Source organism: Tribolium madens, unplaced genomic scaffold (assembly GCF_015345945.1).
Source record: "Tribolium madens isolate multiple individuals breed KSU strain unplaced genomic scaffold, Tmad_KSU_1.1 Scaffold_2;HRSCAF=44;Tcas5.2_LGX, whole genome shotgun sequence".
NCBI classification, from domain to species: Eukaryota; Metazoa; Arthropoda; class Insecta; order Coleoptera; family Tenebrionidae; genus Tribolium; species Tribolium madens.
This window is the reverse complement of record NW_025400995.1, coordinates 3,998,954-4,019,212: the sequence shown is the minus strand read 5'-3', so window position 1 is coordinate 4,019,212 and position 20,259 is coordinate 3,998,954. Positions and strand designations below refer to the sequence as shown.

The 20,259-nt window shown below is 31.9% G+C and overlaps 1 protein-coding gene across 1 annotated transcript in view; it reads right to left on the bottom strand.

Annotated features, from left to right (window-relative positions):
* The window catches only part of LOC123006283, a 96,147-nt gene that overhangs the window by 55,081 nt on the left and 20,807 nt on the right, over positions 1 to 20,259 (bottom strand). The window contains exon 2 of the mRNA XM_044400655.1: positions 5,971 to 6,097. Coding sequence (XP_044256590.1) covers positions 5,971 to 6,049 — 79 coding nt within the window. The 5' untranslated portion in view covers positions 6,050 to 6,097. The remainder of the gene's footprint in view (positions 1 to 5,970; positions 6,098 to 20,259) is intronic.

The following is a 20,259-nucleotide window of genomic DNA, read 5'->3' as shown; positions in this document are numbered from 1 at the left end:
TTTTTTTTTACATAAATTGCAATTTTGACAAAAAAAATCGCATAACTCAAAAACAAAACAAAATTTCGTTCTGAAATTACTATCACATTTTTTATATTACTTTAATTTATATTAATTATTATTTTCCGGAGGCAAATGATTAAAAATAAAACCGCTTGGTTCCATAATTTAAATTCAGCCTGTATATTAAAAGACAGTAGGGACATTTATCACAGCAAAATCAACATTTTTCAAGTCAGTGAAGTGAATTCACCATAGATGTACATGAATAGATTCAGATTTAAAAAACATATTAGAAAAAAAAATATTATACATGTTTATAATGGTTGAATTTGTTTGTTATTACTTACTAGTAACTGAAACGTGCTTTTGATCTCAAGTGAGTTTCTAATTAATGATGTTGTGTATAAGCAAATGTCAGTTCGCATGCATGAGCGAAACATGTGAAAAAAGCGAAGATGTTTCCTTAATGATAAAGATATGTTTTGTATGGTGGGATGTTATGCTATGATATTAAAGTATTGGACTTGTAGTTTTCGAAGCTTTTATTTGTATCGCAGCTTCACACCTGAGCCGGACTTTAATATTCTAACCTCGAATCTTTTCGTTCCAATTCGTGTTTAAAAATTAATTAAAACCCTTTGTTTTATTGGGTTTAATCTGTTAATCTTTGATTTGCTAGAACTAAGCTCCTAATTAATCATCTAAAAGAAAAATAAGATTGCTGGTTTGTTTATCCCTGAAACTTTTTCAGTGTAATTACTTAATGTTTGACAAAGGGATAAGATCGGATTACATTGTCGTTATTTAAAATGAAAATGGAAGATAAACCAGTGAACTAATATATTTGTATTTGTAAGTAATGTAATTATGTACGTTTTAATGGATTTATACAAGACGCCTTCACTACAATCACAGCCTTCAAAAGCTAAACCAGAAACAATGAACCTGGTTGCCGACTTTGTGCTTTCCCCTTCAGCGAAATATCCTCTGCTAGCGACCCATGAACACAGAAATGAAAACTTCGCAGGAAACATAGTGCTCACTTCAAAAATTGCTACAGAGATAAAGCTTTTGTTCACATAACGCAAAAATAACACTCCCAAGCTTCATAATCGTGAAATTCAATTATGAAGGAAATCAGACTGAAATATTTCATTTATTGCCTTATGAAATATTGATTTTGTTTCTAAATCTTCCAAAATTTTAATCTGGAAACATGATCAAATAGAAGCGATTCAGTAACTTGAATAGCCTATTATCACAACGTGCAATTTTTTTACTCGAACGGAAAATATATAAAAAAGAAAGTGGTAGTACACAGGACTAATAAGGAGCCTGAATGAATCGACTTTCTCACTGATACCCTAATAAAGAGATAGCGTGTTTGGATCAGAAGGGAAAAAATACAACAGACTAAGCAAATATTTCGACCACAACGCCAACAAAAGGTTTTTGCGACCCTAATTATCGATAAAAAGTCGTAGCGCAATTTGAACATTTATTTATAACTCTAATTAACTGGATGTGTTTTAGTTTTGATGACATAAATCTATTTTATTTCACTTTTAATATGTCAGAATTACGAAAAGCAGAACTTTATCGAACTAAATTTGGAAAAAATGATAATAAAAGCAGATTGATGATTCATTTTTCTGATACTAAAAATGTAATATCTGATTAGTACAGTTAGTAGTCACTAAAATGTTTTTATCAAAGCTTGCATTCAATCCGCAGTGACAATAAATTTATGTTATCTACTGTTAATAGAGTGCATCGGAGAATTTATAGTTTGAAGGCAGATAAATGCAAAATACATTAATCAATAGTAGGGCCATTCGGGTATTTGCAAAATAAGGTTTTTAGGTAACTTCAAGGATGAAATATGGTTTGGTGACAATCTTCAATTTATTTATGTAATGATCTTGCAAGGGTGTAGATATAACGCTAAGAACATGTTAATGTTCATCTTATTATGGATCACCCAACATGTATTATATCCGAGAAGAATAACTTACAGGTCAAGTCCTTCCTAATACATATTGATTAAGTCAATATTGTACAACAGCCACGCGTTTAAGATCAATACTGTCACTTTAACCCCCAAGACTACTAAAATATTTCTTAAAGATCTCAGTTAACATTCTTTTATGCCCGGCACGTTTTTCTGACCGATTGCCAACTAAATAATTGTGGGATATGATGAATAGCAAAGTGAGCAATTTATTACACTAAATCCCTGAAATCTTGGAGGAGATTTGATATTAGCTTGGGATAGCTTGAGATGAGATATTTTGACAAATTATTCTCGAGTTTTGGTAAATTTCAAGATAAAGGCAGTGCCTCTAAACATCTCTAATTCGAATATTATGAAAAAGATATATATTTGGTGAAACGAAACACGGTTTTAATGGATCTGTTGCTTATACCACTTTGATAATCAGTAAACAGGTGTCAACAGTGTAATGGATAAGTTGCGTAGGAAGTTCACACTACCATACTTTACTAACACATTGAAAAACAAGTTTCACAACGATACTGAGCGTCAAAAAAGGAAAAAATCGATTTTTCTACAAAATCTAATTTGTAATTTGGTAAAATTCAGTCAAGTTATAAAACTGAGTTTCTTATTGTGGATGTATTTTAAATTAGCAATTTTCTTGGGGTAGTTAGGTCGCGCAAATGAATAAAAGTTTATTATGGTTGCAATAAGTCGTTTCCGCGAATCGCTGTACTTGACGTGAAGTAAAAGACTGACGGAGTGGCATTTTAAGGGAAAATGGTTCACAGTTTAGTACAACGTATGTAGAATTATTGGCCATAAGAAAACATATTGCAATTGGTTGCAGCTGTCGTGGCCAGTAACTTGATAATTCATCACAATTTCCTCGTCGATTGCTACTTTAAACTCTAATCAGACACCGACGATAAATTGATTTTCTCAAGTTTTACTCAACTGCACGAATAATTACTAATTAGGTACTCGGCGCCACAATTTACTTCATGTTTGTTTTTACGCTATTGATTGAAGTTTGCTTAGTAACCAGTAGAAATTTCAACAAAGCTGCTTTTTCGAAAGATAATTGATAGTGATAGTGGCTAATGAAATTTTGTTAGAAAGGTACTACAAATTACATAGCGATGTGATATAGTTTCCCAACGGCCGGATTACTATTATCTCGTGATATAATAACAACACGGATTACGCCATTGTGGTTATACATAGTCGAGTTTAGGATAGTTTCAGAACCCTTTACATAATACAGTGAATAATTATTTGCTCCTAAGATACTTTTTGGATTTGATGAAGTCTCGAGACCAGTCGAATTTATACGTTTTCAATATTGAACTAGGTTAGAAACTAATATAGGTTCCACTGCTTTCGTATTATATAAGCGATTAAATTTATTATTCCGTATACTTAGTTGCTTCACAGGTGTCACAAACAGCGCACGAAATGTTCGAAATCAATTTTCCGAAAGTACCCTAACTATCTGAAAATTGTTCGGCAAATAGTATTTCAGTGCTTAACATACAAATTAAATATGTATTTACTTTCGCTCCCGGTTGTTTTTATGAATAATTAGCGACATTAGCTCTGTCGGCGGCTGTACATTTAAATTAATATTATTTAAATACAATTTATAAAATAATGCTGCTACAAACTTGTTCCCAATATTGCCTGAACATTACATTTATCTGAAACATGACTTTACTATTACTGCGTCACCGCTCGGGCAATTTTCTAACACTATATAAAAAATGAATAAGTTATTGAACCTTTTGTTATCCTTGATTGTGTAACAGATTTATTCAATAATGTTAGATATTTCTATACAAAATAGTTTTTCGAGGTGTCGGAAACCGATTTTTGGTGATATCAAGACGATTATTATACCACCCAAGAGAACCTACTACCGAATCACTCTATAAAATGTCAATCAACTTGACTGATGAAGTATATCAATTCCAATCAGTAGATATATGATATATTTCTTGTAGCGGCAAAATTTTTCACACTATTTTCCAAGATTTAATGCATGTAGGTAGAACTGGCGTGAAGACGAGATCCAACTATTTTCTTTGTTCAAATCCCTTGCGTGTAATAATGTCAACAACATACGTAACCAACTTTAAAACTTACGCGTGTTATTTTTATAGCTTTTTAAAATGTTTTATTGTAAGAACATTCATCTGAAAGTTTGGAGATATATTGCAGTCATGTATACATTTTTATTTTACATTTGCGTTTTAATTGTGATGCTTGGGCATGAAAACAATTTCCAAGTCGTACCAAAATTTTCCCTGAAACATTTAAGAAGCAATTAATTTGGTTAAGCACTGAGATAAGTAGAGTAAAGGGTGCTTTGTATAATAGAGACAACATGAATGCTATAAAATAACCGTAGATGGCCGGCCGTATATAGACACTCTCTCGACTATTTTGTCGTCAACAAGTCTAAAAATGTCACAAGCACTCTTATTTTTTGTGAAATTGAGTCTTCAAGATGTCTTGTTAAACTTAGAGAATAAATATCGTCTTTTACAAATATTTCTTTTTGTTCTTGGTTTGGGTGACATTAAATATATCAAAGAAAAACACCCAGGGATGCGTTTACTGCAATTTAAGTTGTAGAAAATTGCTTGTAAAACGAACAAAACAATGAGCGTTGTTTAAATTTGTTTTTTTTCTCTGTAATTCAGAGCAAGGAAAATGTATTTGAAAATGTCTTTCAAGAGGAGCGTAGATTGCGGAAAGAAGTGGATCGATTTACATGCTTTTATTGATGGCCATCATCGTCCAAAGCTGAAGGCAGCGCTCCAATTCGAGGGAAAATCCGACAGAGAGAAGTATTTTGATGCATTAAACTTTTGCCTAGTTCTCTCAACAATAATTGCACAATTTCTAAAGTGTTATAAACACCCTGAAAATTTACTCTAGGAACGTGTATAACACGATTCATAATGCGATTGTCTCCACGTTTGATTTAAAGTTATTTGAAACCATAGCAAAACATTACAACGATGGCAATGTTAGATACCTAGTTTTTCAATCGAAAACTTGGAACGGTCAGTCTAGAACACTTTGCTCTTCGATTTCTTGTTTTTTACTTAAGAGCTTTCAGCTCATAACATTAATTTAGAAGGGCTTTCCGGCAATTAGTGGAGGAAAACAGTTTCTTACATACATACTACTTCAACTACTTCTTCCATAAAGAAAGCGGTAATTATCACTCACTTAGAACCGCCTTGCTTATTTTCATGTAGGTATTTGCTAAATGTTAAAATGTCACAAAAATAGTCTCGGCCAAACATTTGCTATCTCCTCCACAATTTCCATTTATGCAAAACATTTTATCTGATACTAATTCAATTAAACAGCGATTTGTTTAAAGATACTAACATAATATTATTAATTAATTTGCGTGTTCAGATTATAACAGAAAGTGAAACTGTTTGGAGACAGAGTGAAACAATAAAGTTTACTGGTGTTATCCCATTATTGACTTGAAGATGATTATTGCAGTGTCCACATAAAGGCCAGTTTTAGAGCAGAATAACACGTATTATGTCATAGTTTGCCAGTGTAAATTGGGTTTTAACACCTAGATAATGGTAAGGTTATGTTGTCATAACTTTGATACCTGTCATTTGATTATTAGGCCAACTATGTGTACAAACTCTACCTTAATATTTTAAAAAATAAACATTGACAATACAGAAACAGTTTGTATAGCATAAGTAAATAAGATACTCCAGACATAAATAAATATATTCCAGCTGGCGGGCACAGAGAGGGCAATGATAAAGCATATATCCTCACCAACGTTGGACCCCGAACCAATCTGGTGTATAATAAAATATGAATTGGGTGTTTACCGAAATAACTTCTTATTGCAAAAGTTGAAGCAATATTTAATTTAAAAAAATGTCGACTAAAAATTGCAAAAAGTTATGTTTATAACTCACCTGATGCCTTCGAAGTGACAAACACCCCACAAAGGAAAAGCATTACGGCCGCCTTTATAGCAACACGCACCATTTTCATTATCAACTGGTGAATTATTCAGTAACCATCCCCCCACCCTTATGCATCCTGAAACAAAGAAGATTTAATTAATCACTAGTCGGAATCACTTTTTAAAATAATAATTTTAAATTTATGCCACTGCCGTATATTCTAAAACAACCTCCTTTATAAATAATGTATAAGATAATTACAAATTGGGTAATAAGAACGCTCTTCTTGTTCAAGGACTACGAATTTTACAGCTTGCTTTGACGCTTTAAAAACTTTCTGTCTCAAATAATGATTAAAGTGCCACATTTACTCTCTTGCTGTTTAGTTATTGGTGTTCGAAATTTTAAAACGTAAGTTGATAACTGGTCATTAAGTAATTTGTCATTCATTAGGTTCAATCTTTGCTTGTCGTGATCTGGATTAAACCTCCTAGAAACGAGTACAGTGTAAGTTTGCTCTAATTATAACTCTCTAAAGAGAATCTCAAATGAATTTTATTACTTTTAAATGTACAAGAATTGCAGAAAGCAATCTTTCATTCAACGAAGTAACGAAATTTATTTCTTCCTGGACAGGAACACAATGACCAGTCGTGTTTTAAGAATCAGAGTTTACGGCTTGGTTACTTTTGTTGTATCGTTTCTCACAGCAGGTATCCAAAGAAAGAAACTAGAAAACGAAACTATCTGCGAAAACACATTTTCTAGAAACACTGACACAATGTATGTTCAATCGTAATAATAACATATAGAGTCAAATACACGCATAGGATTCTCTTGCAGGCTGTAAAATAAGTTGAAATCCCACATAAAGTATAGAAGCTATATGGGTTCTTCCACCTGCTTAGTATTATACAAATTTATTTCAAATTCGAGGACGTAAAACTTCGAGGTTTACATATAGCTTTACGCTTTTCCCAACATTTTTAATCATTGAATGGACAGTATGAATCAACAAAAAGGCGGACAAATTCATATTACTTTATTAGGCAGTAGCAAAAAATTGTTTAGCTTTCACAAACACATTCTTGCAGACCATTTGTAGAATTTAATTAGAGCTAGTAGGCCTAATACATTACGACCTTTCGTTTTTCTCCAAGTTTGGGCCTGTAATTCCACTGAAAATATTTTTTAGGTTCACGTATCCAAACTTCCACACAGTTAAAGAAATAACCAATTAGTCCAACTGTTGTGATAATTATTTCCTAATTCCGTAGTTTGAAAAGTTCCAGCGATATTTATTTCATTAAAAACGATAATGGAAGTTGACTCGTTCCCATATATATTTCAAGGCGTTTTCTCATCATGGCCTCTTTACCTGTGTCTACGATAATTGATGGAGGATTTATTCAAATTTATTTCAACGCTTTTCCACGCACAGATAATCTACTTTGCATATGTGTAAAATGCGATTTATTTTCTTTCCAATTCTATGACGCTCGAGTTCTATCCATATCTGCATGACTAAAATTTACTTACAGCTTTTACTTATTCATGCAATAAATACATTTACAGAAACAAATGTACAGAAAAGACTATTATGTTGAAACGGGGGTCGTGAAAGAAAAAAAATACATTCTGATGTAAAAGTTTTAGGTTTCAAATAACTTCGCAAGAAGTTTGCATTTTTATAGTTCATTAAAGATGGTTGAAATTTATAACATACTAAATATGATGCAACTTTTAAACATTTTGGTATAACAAACTTAGATTTCTTATGTTTATCGTAAAATGTTTTAATATTAAAAAGTTTACTTTTACATGCTTTCCTGCTTACCTATTTATACTTCAACGGTATAAACTTACAAGGTCACAGATTAAAGCCATTCAAAGAAAAATTTATTTCACATTTTAGACCTGAATGGCTTCACTTTAATTAAAAATTTGAGGTGCCTGACAAAAGCAAGTTTTAAACTCCGGATAATACGATAAGCAAAAATTTTTTGAGTCATTTATTGTAACATTACGGTTTAACTTTCAACAGTTGCGTGCGGTGGAATTTCAGAAATGTTTTACTCACATATTTTCATGCACCATATAATTTATCACAATACGCAGACACTGAAATTATTTATTTATTTTGTCAAGAAATAATTTCCGGTTCATTATTATTAAATTCAATAAAGCAAAATGTTTGCAACTCTTAGACGCTTGAGAAAATCTTATATTATCTCTCCAGCACCTGTTGGAGAATTTCTTGCATGAGTGGAGAGGTTTCACTTATCTCGCAAAGATATATCTTCAGTGATAAAGGGGATTATGTCATGGTAGACCTTTTTTCAGATTTTTAAATATAATTTACATTAGAAATACAATTTTGTATCTAATCAAGTATAAAGCCTGTAATTCGGCTTATTTGGGGCTCATAATAGGTGGTGTGAGAAGCAATCAGTAGGAGGGTTCAAATAATGTTTTAGTTAATTATTCACGGAAATTCCCTAATATAACAAACATGATTGGGATTATTTGTCGATACCTAAACTGGGGTCGAACCGATTAACGGAAATCGATTAATGGGGTGAATTTTTCTCCATAATTGTAAAATAGGCAGGCAGCACTCGCAAAAGAGATAAAAGCAGGAAGACATTTGACTTGAATGTTGGGTAAAGTCGACGCCAGAATGTATAAGCATCTAAATATACATATAGCCGTACGTCGTAAGTTTCTTCATTGATAACATATCCTTATTGTAAATTTGGTGGCCCAAAAATTCACAACCAATCTACAACATGGCAGAAAACATAATGTCTGGAAGTATAAATATTCTCGCAAGTGCAATTATTTCTTCGGATCACCTCGTTCCTACAGTATTGAAACCTTAACAACTCTTATCTAAAATATAAGGTTGGGTTTATCTTAGAGGTGATTGAGAAAGGTCGTGATAGGGGATTCGCCGCAATGACTCACCTTGTCGGTTTATATCTTTCTCATCCTTTTACCAACTTCTCTGTTAAAGTACACACAATCCCCGGACAAACATCACATACTCAAAAGCGTCAATCATTAGACGTTATCGAGAAACCTTTGAAACGCAACACAACAACAAAGGTGAAATTCTAAGTTTTTTTTTGAAAAGTTGCTAGAGTTGTGTCAGTTATTAGAATACCGGAACGGGCGGAAAAGAGAAGAGTGAGAGAACTGCTATAGTTCTGAACAGGATTGCTGTTCTAGTTTGAGAAAAGTTCTCCAATCAAATCGATTGTACGCCATAATTTAGAACGTAGTTGTAAGAGGTATAACAGTGTTTCACAGCTATTTATCCAGAACAATTTTTGAACAATTACGATGCTAACCGACACGCAAACGTTAATTGAGAACTAAAAAGCAGCTAGTTTTCTATTTCTTGCTTTCATTCAAAAAATTCAAATGCTCACGCAATTACGAACTACTCCCAACATAATAGACGATTTATCTTTATGATAATTTCATTTATAAAATGAATTCCTTTTTACTTTATTTATTAATGTTTGAAGAAGTTTGAAATTGTCTCCGGGAGTTGTTAAAGTTTGTGACTAAAATCACATCACTAATATTATAAATCATAAATCACACTTACTGCAGTAATCTCAAACTGTAATATGCGGTACTCTATTAGGTAATAGAACAATTTTCTTACGAATTCCAAGAGCAAGATTAATTTAATCGTATAATGTCTGAAGCCGTGTTAAGTGAGATTTCTGAGGGAATTCTCTAAAACGCTGCACTTAGAAAAGTGTTTTAAATTAGCAAAGTTTTGCCATAGGTGAAGTCGTAAATATTTATTTAATGAGACAACAGTAATAATGTGAATTTAAGTAGCGTGGCGTGCGAGCAAAGTACTTTTAAAAGTATTTCTAATGTTGGAACATTTTGGGATTGACACATCAAGAATATCATTTTTATTGTTGAGCCGGGATAAAGCGATTTGTGGAGGTGAAAGAACCGAATCTATTCACACATATTTCGGGATTATCTTTTACGAGTAGGTACGCTCATAGTGTATAAATTTTCTTTACAAGGTAAGAAAGTTGTTCAAGCTTTTGTAGTTAGCTTTCTTTGGGATAAGGCTGTCACCTTTTGAATGCTTGATGTTGCATATTTGCAGTTTCATCCTTGAAAACTTCTGTGATATTACAGGAGACATGCCGAGCGTAATACGTATTCCACATATTTTGTAATTTAGGAAAACTTATCTTATATCTGAATTTAAAGTTTGATGAGTGTGCAGGTGACCAACATTTAATAAACTCACGTGCTAAATTTCCGTAAACATCTCATTATATTTCTTAATAAATGTTTAATAGAACAATGGACGCAGATCAGGGGACCGTCAGTGAAAATACCTTCCAAAACTCTCCTTTTAATTATGCTAAATTACTTAATTCGCGTTTGTCTAATTTACTTATAGGAGCTTAATTATAATTACACAGACACATGAGACTTTTTATTTCATTTTGCGTATACCCCAGTTAAACTGGCTGCTAGAAATAACGTCAGGACGACGGGATAACAACTTGAAAATCTCACGCCTTTCATCTCCCAGTTGTTTAGACGCGCCAAATCAACAAGAATAAGATTTTTGATTGGATTTAATTAAATATTGTTTGTGCTTTATTGAATAAAAGTTAATGCGGCATTAAGTACCTAACATTTTAACTTTTGTATTTGTATTTCTCACTTTAGATGATACTTTTTTAATTTAGTTAACCGCTTTGCTGCGCTGCTGGTAATAAAAGCCACATGATTTATTATCCGACTTTATGACAACACGGTGGTCCTTATAGCCAATTAATTTTTTTAATCAGTTTTAATGCTAATAAATGAGAAAAAGATTTAGGGACATCAACATTATTAACATCACTACAATTTATTATATACTATTTATTTAGTATTGAACTTGTTTTTTCATTCAAATTTAGCTATAAATGTATTTTTATTTGGTGGTAATGCCCCATTGTGTAGGCGTGAGCAAAACGCCTATAAATTTAAAAATCATAGGAAAATATATGTTATTTGCGGTTATCCAATCGTTGCGGTGCCGCGTTCACATTTTGCCATTAATTTAGTAAAAACGTTTGCGTTAGATATTTTATAAATTGCAGCTGAACACATTTATTCATTAAGTTAGTGTTTTGTGAAAATGCCACAGGATATTTGAATTGCAAATAGAATAAAAGTTGAGACTTTAATGGCATTTATTGAGTTTTTTCGTCTTTACTGTTTATCCGAATCCAATGGAACAATTAAACAACGATTACTTTTAAGAGTGCTTTCTTCGTCTTTAGTGTTAAATACTGGGGCAAACATCGATGTGTTTTAAAACGAAGCCGTTTGCAGGCTTACGGATTTATGAGCTATAAAAATTTCCCCCGGTTATCCGCATGGCGTAAAAATATTCTCTGTGCATCAAATGACAAAAATCTACAGTCGTAAAAAATTGTCAGTGTGTTAAGTTTTAATTGTCAATTTTTCCGAATTTTTAAAGCCGACATTAATTTGTTATTATTTCAGTCGTATTTCTACCTTAATTGCTATTAAGAAATGTATGGCCAAAACAAATTAAAATAAAATTTAATTACCTAACGCTTTAAGTGCAAATTTTAAGGGACAGTGTCGTGTTCGCTTAAGAACGACTCAGTTTAACAATCCTCAAAAAATGTAAACGTAAATCATTTTTTTTCAAATTAATTTACTTTCAATTTGGGTTGTAATCACTAAAATCGTTTAGTCATTTCGTGTTCATCTAAAGCCGAGACTTTTTGACGTTTGAGATTAAAATTAAGCACACACAAGATTACAGTATTATGAATACAAAGCTTTTCTAATCACAATTACAATGGAGTTTAAGCGCTGCCAAAATACACCATTTCCTCCGACCTTTTTTATTTCCTCTTACTTAATAACAACACTTCTAACCGATAAAGGTCGAAGAGTATTAAAAACAACTGGTTCGCTTTTATCAACTTCCAATTAAGTTATTGCCATTTAATAAAACATAAGCTAAGAAAAAGCATTTTTTTCTATAGATAAACCTCGAATTTTCTGATTTCATCCAGCTTTTGCAAGCGTCATTAGCAGGGTTTTACGGCTTAAAAGAATTTACTTCTTTTAATTTATTTATTGTGGGAAAGTATTAAAGCTTACACTGTACTCGAAACTTTTAAATGGGAAAAAATGAAAACGATGTTATTTTTACAAGATATTCTCTTGGGGCTGAATGAAGTAATAAATTGAAAGTTGCGAAAAATCATTCGAATTGAATATAAGAGAAAAGACAATATCGATTTCTCTCTACATAATATCTTATATAATGGCCCAAAAATAACTTGTTTTCAGAGTGCACACAAAGCCCAATGGATTTTCTGACACGGCCTCACTTCCTTACAAATTTTATGATAACACATAAAAGATATAGCTTTGATCTGTTTTTCTAATGTGAAAATGTTATTGTTGTGTTAGTTTCGTGTTTTGGCTTGTTTTTAATAATTTGCGCTGTTTTTTCTGTAATTATAAAGGAAAACATTTGAAGCAGGGGAGAGATTTGGTTGATAAATCGTCGTTAAATGCCTCCGAGCATAAGGGACGTCTAGCTAGTTTACTTATACAATTATTAATTAACTTGGAAAGATAACAGTTAAAGACATTGTTTCGTTAAGTAATATTTGTCTTTGGAAGTGGGATGCCGACCGGAACCATAACTATTACAAAATGGCGTCTAGAACAGCCCGATTAAAGTTGGATGGCACAGAATGGACAAAGGAGTAAACTAGTATAACAGATTTCAAAGTTTTTCCAATGAAGTTTAAGACAAGTATGGAAGTCGGAAAAGTTTTGCTGCTAACATGCAATCTGAAAATAATGAAATAATTTCCCAAAAGAAACATACAAAATATTTTTGCAATACAGTTCAAGAGTTACAGCAGGGTGACCATTCACCACGTTTTAACTTGATTTCGCAGAAAAGTCAGCTTAATTAAAATTCTCGAGTCTCATCAGCCCAGTCGAAGACCTGTTTGTGTTGCGGTCTGCCCTATAGATTAGATCGAAATTAAGTTAGGTTAGACTCAGCTAAAACAACTAATCTAATAATGTAGATTACTCTGTATTATTTTGCATGCTGTTTCGGTCAAGGATTTTTAATTTAATTGCCCTCCTTTCAGTCTGTTGTCACTTAAAATGAAACAACTTGATTTTGCTAATTACTCTAAATACCAAAACAAGATTACAATAAGAAAATCTCACTCTGTGTATCTAGTTCAGCATACAAAGCAGTTGATGTATTGATTCTGTAATAGAGGCACAATAATATCAAGTCCGAATGATATAAATTCAAAAAGATACATATTCATTAAATGAAATTTGAAGATTTATTGTTCTTGCTAAAACAGAAACATTAATGTTTGAGTTTGCGAAGACTATAAATTTTATATTTATGAGTACACAACGCTTCTCCAAAAACATTTAAATAAAAATTGAATGGAAGTCGCACCAAGAGACATAACTTTGTTATTATTGCGGAAACAAAAAATAATGGCTAAAAATAATTCATGTTTTTAAAGTTGCTAACTTTCTTTTACTTGACAACATTTGCGGTACCTTAGGTTGACAAACTTCCTGAAGCTGGAGTCAAAAATACTTTTGATTTTAATGGTAAAGTGGTTTTTGCTACAAATCTCGATAGAAATGGTCAAAGAAGCCTTTAAAGTGCTTTACATATTTCATTTAATGCAGTTGTGATGGCCCCTTAAAAGGATTTTACGCTCTTATTATTACCAAATCGCCTTAGGTCGTTATATCATCCTTCTGTATTTGCTCGGTCAAGGATGTTACTTTGTAGCAAACCAGTGGCTTAATGTATTGACACGTTCTTAGTTCTACATAGGGTCAGTCTGACTTTGCATAAGCGATCCGTAATAGATAGTTTACCCGGACATTTGATAGCTAGTTGTCTTTTATAGACCGCTTTGCAAATGGTATAGGGATTTCCATTGTCGATGTTGTAGAACAAGAAAAAGTCTGGTCGGACCGTTCTTAGTAAATTTAGAGTCTCTGAACCGTGTCTAAATCAAGTCGCGTAATGGAAGTGATGTTGCATTTCAGCTTTATTGTCCTCGTTTATGTTCAACTGTGGGTCACGTAAGAACTTTGCTAAACTACAACTTGTGCATGTGCTCTCCAAGCATGGCTTGAAAAATAGACCAAGATTGCTCTAACATGAGTTTATGAATGGCTAAATCTTCACATGCTTGCAAAAATATTAATAGCACTTTTTCATAAAAAAGAAAGGTTCTGTTGAAACAAGCTTTTTAATAATGTGTGCCACTAATCCACTTCATAAACGTCAGATGGCAGAAATCAATAGAAAAAAGTAAGATCAAAGCAGCTGATGTCATAAAATTCAGCTACCTTAAAACGGTGGTTTTACGCGGAAATTATTTTGTGACAACATTATTAAAATATCGGAGGAAGTTTATTAGGGTTTCAAGTCTATAGAAGAGCATATTGTAAGGAGTGTTAGATTGTTAAGGGTGGTAAATCTTTCAACTTGGAGATAAAAAAACAACAATGGAATAACGACACAAGCTTCTAATTAGAAAGTTAAACACGCAGTTAGAAAACTCTGTGAAATTAGGTTATTTAAATTTGTGTAGAAATGAAACTAGCCACTTTATGATCGGTTGTAAACGGACCTGACCCAAGGCAATCTTCGAGTTAAATGAGACAGTGTTGTAACCACTTGTTTGAAAATTTTTCCTCAAATATTTGATGTATGCGGGCTTACATCGAGTAAAATTCCTATCGGATTCTTCAGTTTAAGATTTATATTTAACACAAAACACGACAAGGAAGCAAATTGCAATGGAATAATTTCTATACACATACCAAATATGCCATCTAAAGTTTTTATCGAGGGAATGAAATTGGAGTGAATATTTATCAGCAGAATGATTACAGATTGGGCTATCTTTGTGAAAGAGTAAAACTGGCAACTAACTTGTAAAATAAATACAGGGTCTTTTAGAAATCGTGCTTCAGCGAAAAATGTTAAATTTCGATATAACAATGAACAGAGAATACAAACAACATACAAACTTATTTTTACATGCACACAAGAGTTGCAATACTTTTAAATCTACTAATCCCAGAGGGATTGTTCGTAATGGTAATAGTTGTTGGCACTTGACATTTTTCTCGAATTCTGAAACACTCTGCTTTATTTTGAAATTTTGTTTTTGTACAGAATCAACAAATCTAACTTTGTTATGTAAATAAAATGTAAACATTTCATTTTTTCGTAAAAAAGCAAAATTTTAAATTAATTCTACCTTCTAAATATATTAAAATAGAAGTTATAAATATTAAACTACCTACTCATGTTTTAATTTAAAGGGTATTAAAAAATCTAGATATAAAATGACACCACTTACGTTTCTTTATTTTTACGGAAATAATGCACTATTTTACAAATGATGCATTAATACAAACTTTTAGAGAATTTCCTCTTGAATATTGTTCCACATTGCAAAAATGAACACTTGTCCGTGACTATACTTTATTGAGGAAGTATCGAGGACACAGTTGAAAAATAAAACGGAAGCGTGGGTAGAAATGAAAACACATAAATACTACAGTATCCTCTTAAAGCCAAAACGTACATCAAGTACGCAATTAAGAAGATATTGCAAGGTCAATGAGCTTGGAGCTCGAATAAACCGATTTCTTCACTTATATATTAAAACCCGTTTTAATTACAGTGCCAAAGCAGATTAGTATTTATTTTTCATTAAATGTAAGGTGTCTCACTTTATTTACTTACGCTATAGATAACATTATAATTAAAAATAAACTTGGTAGTTAGCCACGGGATAAGTGATATTTACACACGATGCTCGCTGTACACCCAAGTGAACTATGTACATAAACTTAATTTAATGATTTACTAGAAGGTTACATTACTCCAAAACATGGTGCCCTGAGTCTGCAAAGTTACGTAATAAACTTATTTCTACCAAGGGTTGAATTAGCAAATGAAAAATTGTTCATATTGTTTATGGTGTTGTAATAGTATAACGCAATAAAATTAAAACGATATTTTAAAACCAATTACTCTATCATTTGTTGAATTATAATTAAATACAGCAACAAAATAAATAATTCTACAAACAATCGTATTTACTCGGTTCATGGTTGAATTTTTCAAAAGAATTTTGCATCAAATGATTCAGTAATTCTTATTGTGTGAACAATAAACATAGGAGTTGCGATAGCATCTCGTGTACTATCTTAGATTGACGACTAAGGGGCGTCTGAAAATCTTGTGTGATGATTAACGAGGGTTCTTCGGTTAGAAGGCTTTCAGTTGAGCACAGTAAAATAAATTGTTTTCGTATTTAAAGTGGCAGTTTTGGCATAGCTGTACAGTTCCTTTTAGGTATTTTAGCGAGCCGTGCGTCTAACTATCTAGCAAAGCCGCAGCTGTAGCTAGCATGGTGCCAGAACGTTAATTAAGCTCATTTTCCTGTCCGACAATTAAGTTTAACCTTGTCCAACAGTTATTATAGTTAAATTTTTAAACTTGAGGCAAAATATATAATCTAAAAATAATTTGACGCAATTTTTCGAACAAAGTCAATTACAGTTGAAGTTTCAAAGTTGAGTCCTAATCAGCAATTTTGGAGTAAGTTAAATATTTCTGCTTTCACCAAAGTGCACCTGTTCTCTCTGAGTGTTACTACAGCACGTACTAAGGCAACTAAGGAAGGATCTTGGAACGACGGCTATAGTTAACGATTATTTATTGGTTTCAATGAGCCTGGGTAACCAGAATTAAACAGAATTTAATTAAAATTTATGAATGAAAATCATATTTTTTTTGTTTCCAATTATAACAACAAATTTGAAATTTATGTATCAGATAAAACGTCGCTCTTCAAAAATCTGATTTTGTGCATCTTGATACGATTACCTGCAATAAATCACCACTCAGTTTGAATGCAATTCCTGTCAGAACAAATACGTGTGATATTTTTGTAAACTGAAATCAATAGTTAAATTTGTGTATTTGATAAAGTTTGAATTATTGATTTAAATAAGACTGCTGTCATTTTTAGAAAAATACATTTATTTCTCTTAGGTACATGTAAGACATCTATATGTATTTCTTTCATGCAATGTAGTTTTACCGACCTTACTTTACCGAACGTTTCCTGAATACCATTACAAGATATCAAAGCTTTTTCTGCCAAATCCTGTTTAAAAAATACTGGGTAATAGAGTTCTTGGCAGAAAATCTGACATCAAGAGTTTTTAAGTGGTATATTTCCAAAAAAACTACCAATGACAATTTATTTGGTGCTAAAATAAACGATGGAAAATTAATTTGTATGTTTGCTGATAATAAATCAGCTTTAATTTTGAGTTCCGCTTTGTTAAAAAAAGAAAATTTTACAAGCTTAACAGGATTAAAAAACGTCGATACTGTATGACATAATGATAACGAGTTTACCAGACGTCTTTCCTAGAATCTATAATCAGTATTCGCAGCTTCGAACGATCGCTTTGGGAGTCGATTTAAAGCTACCACATTTTTCGAGTTCAAACTTATTTTAATTGGGACTTTTAATAAAATTTTCTTCTACTTTCTATCAAATAATGTTTTCAAACTTTTTTAAGGTGTTTGTTGAAATCTTCTAATTGGATTAAACATTGCTTTAAATTTTGTATTTTCATCAATTTGCTATATTTTACCGGTTGTCATGTAAGTTTCTAGTTGCAACTGTAATTTTGATATTTAAAAAAATTGTATTTGTTATTGGTTTTCCAGCCTGAGAATTAGGACTTAATACTAAATGATACTTAAATAACAAACTATGCAATTTTATTTGCCATGATTATTCAACATTGGTAAGAAATTTTTGTAGATTTACTTCGTCTAAATCATTAAACAAATGGCGTAAATGTAATTTCAAAGTTTGAAAATTGAAAATTTGGGTGCGTGGTTGACGTTCTGATTTTTTGCTGTTTGTTTGATGTTTATTTAAAATAACGGATTTATTCGTTTTTTTATTTATCTGCAAAATCGTAAATATAGTGGTAAAAATTTAAATTTTAAAGTGTAGTTTGAGCGTGGATTTTAATTGGCAAACTGTATCGTTACGATAAAATGGACAGTGAATAATTTGGTCGATGTAACCTCCGGTTATTATTCACAAACGGTTCACTAATCGTTGAACTAAGGATGGGAGAGCTTGGTATCTGGCATTATTATTTTAACACATATGGGAAATAACTTTGAGTCGCCATAAATTGTTAACTAATTTTAAGAGACGCTGCGCGTAGTAGTATAAACAACAGGGTTATATTCTTATCGATAGCATTAAGAATTATGTAAAATTCGGTTCACGTTTTGAAATAAGAAATAGTAATATTCAGGCCTTGATTTTCTTGAAATGACTGATTTTATTCGATTACTTAATTAACTACAGTGTCAGAGAATTGGCAAGCTGAAATTTTCTTGTTCTGCGAGCACCTGCCATTGCTGGTTCGAATTAAGGATTAAGTATTAAACCGTCGAGCGTTGGAACTATTCACGAATTTATATGACATTATTAAGGTTATATTCAAATGGCAATGATATGTAATGAACAGTCGTCCGGACTTTAAATAAGGCCATTATGCAAATTAAAAATATCTACGGTCTTATATTTCCAACCGCTCGTTTTCGGCCTGTTTTCGAAGCGTGCACCATCTAATAATAATTTATATACATTTATTTCATTAACAGAAATAACAAACATTTCTCAAACTAAATTAATTAATCGAAACAAACCACGTAAGAATATGCAAATTATTTACTAATCATTCCGCTTTACGACAAATCCTCAACATTGAAATGCAGACTTGACTTAACAGTCAGATTTGGCACCAACTGTACTAAAACATCCGACGTGGTTAACTTCGTGACCAATTATCACACATTAACTCTATAATCTCTACAAACTATCACCATCAGCAAACTGCGCACAACTTAACTCTCTTATTTTTACAAAATAAATGTAAAGTATGAGTTTTTGAGATTATAATTATTATTTTTAGAATTGCATTGCATTTTATAAAAAATAGACAAGGCTCGATTATTTGAGTGTTTATTTTCCCGGCGCATCCACCATTTTTCAAGTAAAGTGTTACAATGCAGTACAAATTAGACTTCGTAAAGCAAAATAACGTACCCAGTGTAATAATCATTGGCCAATTGCATATCAAACCACAATATTGTGTTTACAAATGAGTATGGAAATGCGATGGGTGTGTTATTTAGAATCCATAAAACAACATTGATTTTAAAATTATTCCAAATAAGGACTAAATATTTAGTTATATTGGAAGAGGCCGTGAGTTGCCACAGGTGCTCCGACCTTAGTTGGATTTAACCCTAACATAATCTCAATTATAATAGAGTTGTTTGAAAATTTACCGGTGGTGGTTAGGCGGATTATGAAGTCTCAACTTGATGGTACCCTATCTAATAATCCAATTTGACACAAGAGATAAACGAATAAATAGTTCTATAATAGGCAAGTGAAGCACTACAAATTTCAATTATCTTGTGCACTTCCTTCACTTGCATTCCAGTTACGACTTTATCGATCACAACGTAGGAAGTAAAGCTGGTTTTAGTAGGTGGATGAATTTTCATTCTTGTTAGATAATTACAAAGGGTTTGGTATAATCGACTGGAAACTACATAGCTTTATATTTCCATCTGTTTATTCAGAGATGGCGATTATGTGTTGAGCCTTCAAGTTTTCGTAACACCCAAATTGCATATCACGTCTAGAATGCCAAATCATATAATGAACATCCCGAAGCGAAGCTCCATTACCAAGTTCGTTATTAACGAAGATAAGAAAAAGGTATTCTGATAACAAAAAATGTATATTGCTCGTCATAATACTAAAGAAAAAAATTAACTTAGAACAGCTCTTTTGAAATTTATCAAGAGCAAAACAAATGTAAGTAATTTATTGAAAAAGCATTTTGAAATTTAACTAACATTACCATGTTTGCCTCTCAGAACGCAAGATTAATATTTTTATATCAAGAAACTCTACAAAAGTGTTTGCAAAAAGAACATAATGGTGCCATTATGCTTTCATAACCACTTACTTTATAAAAACATATGTCGATAACGCGTTTTCATTTTTAGGAAAAAAATACTTTGAATGTTGTAAATCAGAAAATTTATATGAAAAATGAAAA